We start from the raw sequence: 4,206 nt of genomic DNA, 5'->3' as shown, positions 1-4,206 counted from the left end.
GAACAAACAGGTTCATCCTAGAGAGGGTGAAGCCAGACTGCTCCTTGGAGGCAAGGATTCTGAGGCTTCATCTGACACACTTTGGTCATATTGCAAGGAGGGACTAGTCCTTGGAGAGGGACATCATGCTTGGAAGGGTGGAGGGACGGAGAAAGAGAAGGAGACCATCGATGAGATGGATTGATACTGTGACTGGGGTAATGAGGGTAGGTGTATCATAGACAGTCAAGTTGGCACAGGATAGAGCAGGTTTCAGGGCTGTTGTACATGAGGTTGCTATGAGTTGCAAGTGACTTAACGACACATAAAAACACACCTTTCACTATGGATTATGGCTGAATGTGAAGGAAACAAAATCCTTAGGACTAGCCTCATAAATAATACATGATAAGTGAAAAAAAGTTAAGATTCCAATGATTTAATTCTACTTGGATCAACAATTAAAGCTCATGAAAATTACAGAAACAAGGGAGGTACTGCATTAGGAAAACCTGTTGCAACAGACCTCTTTGAAGTGCTGAAAAGTAAAGATGTTCTTTTGATGACTAAGGTATGCCAAGAGAGCTTTGGTGGCCAGTGGTGAAAAGCTGCACTGCAATCCCAAAGGGACACAGTTCAAATCCATCAGCTCCTCCATAGGAGAAGGATGGGTAGTCTCATTCTTTGCAATTAACTGCCTCTGAAAACTTGCCAGAGGGTCATCTATGTGTTGGTTCTGATTAGACAACACACAACACCACCACCACCAAAGATATGCTTGACCCAAACTATTATCATTACTTCACATGCATAAGAATGTTGGACAATGAAAAAAAGAAGGTGGAAGAATTTACTCATTTGACAGAGACCATGGTCTTCTCAATTACTTGTTATGCATCTGAAAGCTGGCCAATAAATAAGGATGACAGAAGGAGAACTTATTTCTTTGAGTCATGATACTGAACAAGAGTACTGAACATACCATGGTCTGCCAAGAGAATAAACAGGTCTGTCCTGGAGAAAGTAAAACTAAGTTACTCCTTGGAGGCAAGGACTTTGAAGCTCCATTTAACATACTTTGGGCATATCATCAAGAGGGACCAGTTCTTGAAGAAGAACATCATGCTTGGAAGGGTGGAGGGACAGCGCAGGAGAGGAAGACCCTGGATGAATTGGATTAGCACAGTGACTGTGGCAGTTGGATCAGTTGTATCAGAGACACTGAGATTAGCTCAGGATAGGGAAAAATTAAGAGTTATGATTCACAGGGTCACTATGAGTCATAGTCTACTTGATGGAACCTAACAATATTGATAAATAAAGTTGAATATACTACGGACTGTTAAAAAATGCACAAATACATCTTGGGTAAAGTACAGCTTAGATGGGTTGAAACTCAAGTACTTATTACTGCACTAATAGGTTTATGTATGACAGAGATTGTGAAGATGGCGTAGGATCAGGCAGGGATTTATTCTGTTGAACACAGTTGGAAACAACTCAATGGCATCTAACAACAACAACAACACAATAGACAGAACAATCCTTAAAATTGAGGATAGAATGACTTCAATTTGTTTTCTTAAGGCGTGTTCTCACAACATACTAATTGTTTAAAAAGGACGTCATATAAAGTCAATGAAAATGAGGTACAGCCTCTATGGGATGCATTTTCATGGTGGCTAAAAGAATGGACTTACACACCCAGAATTGTGAGGTAGTATCCAAAGTAAGCCTCCAAGGACTGGGACATCCCTTTTCCTCACGAGAAAGGGGAGGCAGTCTACCCCCCAAAACATTTACAGTCTTGGAAAACCTTTGGACAATTCTGCTCTGTCCTTCATGGTTGCTATGAATTCAAATTGACTCAATGGTAGTGTTTTGCTTGTTTGCTTGCTTATGCTAATAATATTAAAAACTCAAAGTCATTGCTGTTGAGTTGAAACCTACTCAGATGACCTTCCAGTGGGTTTTCAGAAATTGTAAATGGAACAGGAGGAGACTGCCCCTATTTTTCTCAAGGAGCAACTGGTGGATTCAAATTTGCCTTTGGGTTGGCAGCAAGATTCCTTACCCACAAGGCCAGCAGAGCTCCCTGTTAATAATAGTTAATACTAAATTATGAAATACTAAACTATAATACTACAACAATCCTAAGTATTAAACCCTCACCCGAACCATTGCTACTGAGTTGACTCTGATTCATTGTGACCCTCTGGGAAAGTGTAGAACTGCCCTGAATCGGTAAATACTACAACAGATTTGGAAGCAGGAGTGGCATCCACTTCCTAAATAACATGCTTCTGGAAACTCTATGAACTTTGATAAATGTCGATAGTTGTAGAGGGGCTTCAGACCTTTTGTTCATAGGATCACTATGAGTCATGCTCTACTCAAAGACAATCAACAACAACAATCTTTATGTGAGCAGATAGCTACATCTTTTCCTGCAGAGTGGCAGGTGGTTCTAGATATCAGTCTTTCAGTTCTCAGCTGAGTACTTATCCACTGCACCACCTGGGTACCTTATAAATACGAGACTAAGTGTCGTTACTCTACTCCCTTATTATGGTTCTAGGTAGTATATAACTTCTTTTATGCTGTGCTTTGATCCTACCTGAACTGCAAAGTCCATTATTAGTAATATTTTTAGTTAGACAATGAGGTTCATAAAGTTGTTTTCAGAAAACTGTTGTCCAGAGAAGAAGAGTTGAAGATTTAAGAGATCAGGACATGAAGCCATTGCTTATCAAAGCCAGTTTCAACACAGATTTCTTCCCCTCCCTTAGATAGTTACATATGAGTCACATACATATGAGCTAGAGAGTGACCCTGAGGAGGGGAGACATGGAACAACTAAATTTTGACTGCACAGGAGTGGAAAATCAATAAGAATGAGACCTCGCTATGAAGAGTGAGGATACATAGATACATGTTTGGGGACTTTGTGGTTAGAAGGTGGTAAAGGAGGAATCTAGGTATATATAAACTATACACAAATTCATTCACTCATTGCCCTTGAGTCAGGACTGACTCATAGCTGGCCCTCCATTAGGTTTCTGAGGCTGTAAATCCAATGGGAGAAGATTGCCCATCTTTTTCTCTCAGAGTCTTTGGTGGATTTGAATTACCAGAGAAGCTTAGCCCTTGAGCTGGCAGTACAACTCCCTATGGACTACATCACTAGAGTTCCCCAGACTATAAATATATTGGTTTATATAGACTATTTTACAATGTTTCCTAGAGCCAATACTCACTATTAAAAATTAGGATGTTTACTCTTGCACTAGTCTATAAAATTATCTTCACCAAAAATTTCTCTCGGCAAGTTCTGGTGGCCTAGTGGCAAGAAGCTGCACTGCAATCCCAGAGGTGCGCAGTTCAAATCCAGCAGATGCACTGTTGGAGATGGAGGGACAATCTCTTCCTGTATAAGTCAGATCCGATTTGACGGTACACACACACAAATAATAAAAAATAAAAAAAAATTCTCTCAACAAACTTTGTGAGGTAGATTTGACTAATATTTTTCTAATATTTTGAGTAAAATTTTGTCCCTGCTTAGTGAGGTCTGGTTGAGAATCCTGTACAAGGCAATCAAGAAGGAGGTAGTGGTGGGTGGGTCCAAGCAGTGAAATAAAGTCTTCCAAAGCCTAATCCAGTGAGTTGATCACATTGCTCCCAACACAATCATTATGTGCTGACAATCCCATTTCTGACTTGAATACCCACAAACCTTCATACCTTGAAGTGTAGAACAAATTACAAGTAGTTCCTGGCTTGTATCTCCAGATCGTCTTACAGGAATCAAAAGCTCCCCGACATCCTCCTCTACCCTGTATTCTGCCTCTGGAATATAGACTGTTGATTCTAGAAAAGATGGTAGAAGATTGTTCAGCAAGATTTAAATTTGATGAGTAATGAGTCTGCATATAAAAGCATATAATCTTTTTACATTTATATCTTTAGAACACATTTGACTGTTAAATACAGTAAGGATAACAAATATTTGTTATTATACTGAATTGGAGAGAAAATGGAATTGGGTTGTTTGCTGTCGTTAATGTGCTGTTGAGTTGCTTGAGACTCATAGCAACCCTATGCACAATAGCTCTGAACCCTGCTCTTCTATCCTGAGCCAATCTCACCATCTCTGACATATCTGTCTCCATTACCCCAATCCCTATGTCAATCCATTTCATGCAGTGCCTTCCTCTCATGCACTGT

At 39.9% G+C, this 4,206-nt stretch overlaps 1 protein-coding gene across 1 annotated transcript in view; it reads right to left on the bottom strand.

The window, feature by feature from the left end:
* Positions 1-4,206, bottom strand: part of FREM3 (FRAS1 related extracellular matrix 3) — a 139,910-nt gene that overhangs the window by 20,555 nt on the left and 115,149 nt on the right. The window contains exon 6 of the mRNA XM_006887043.1: positions 3,724-3,849. Coding sequence (XP_006887105.1) covers positions 3,724-3,849 — 126 coding nt within the window. The remainder of the gene's footprint in view (positions 1-3,723; positions 3,850-4,206) is intronic.

This window comes from Elephantulus edwardii, unplaced genomic scaffold (genome assembly GCF_000299155.1).
Source record: "Elephantulus edwardii isolate Elephantulus edwardi_28Jun2011 unplaced genomic scaffold, EleEdw1.0 scaffold00053, whole genome shotgun sequence".
Taxonomy (NCBI): domain Eukaryota; kingdom Metazoa; phylum Chordata; class Mammalia; order Macroscelidea; family Macroscelididae; genus Elephantulus; species Elephantulus edwardii.
The sequence above is the reverse complement of the archived record's forward strand: the minus strand, read 5'-3'. Positions and strand labels throughout refer to the sequence as shown.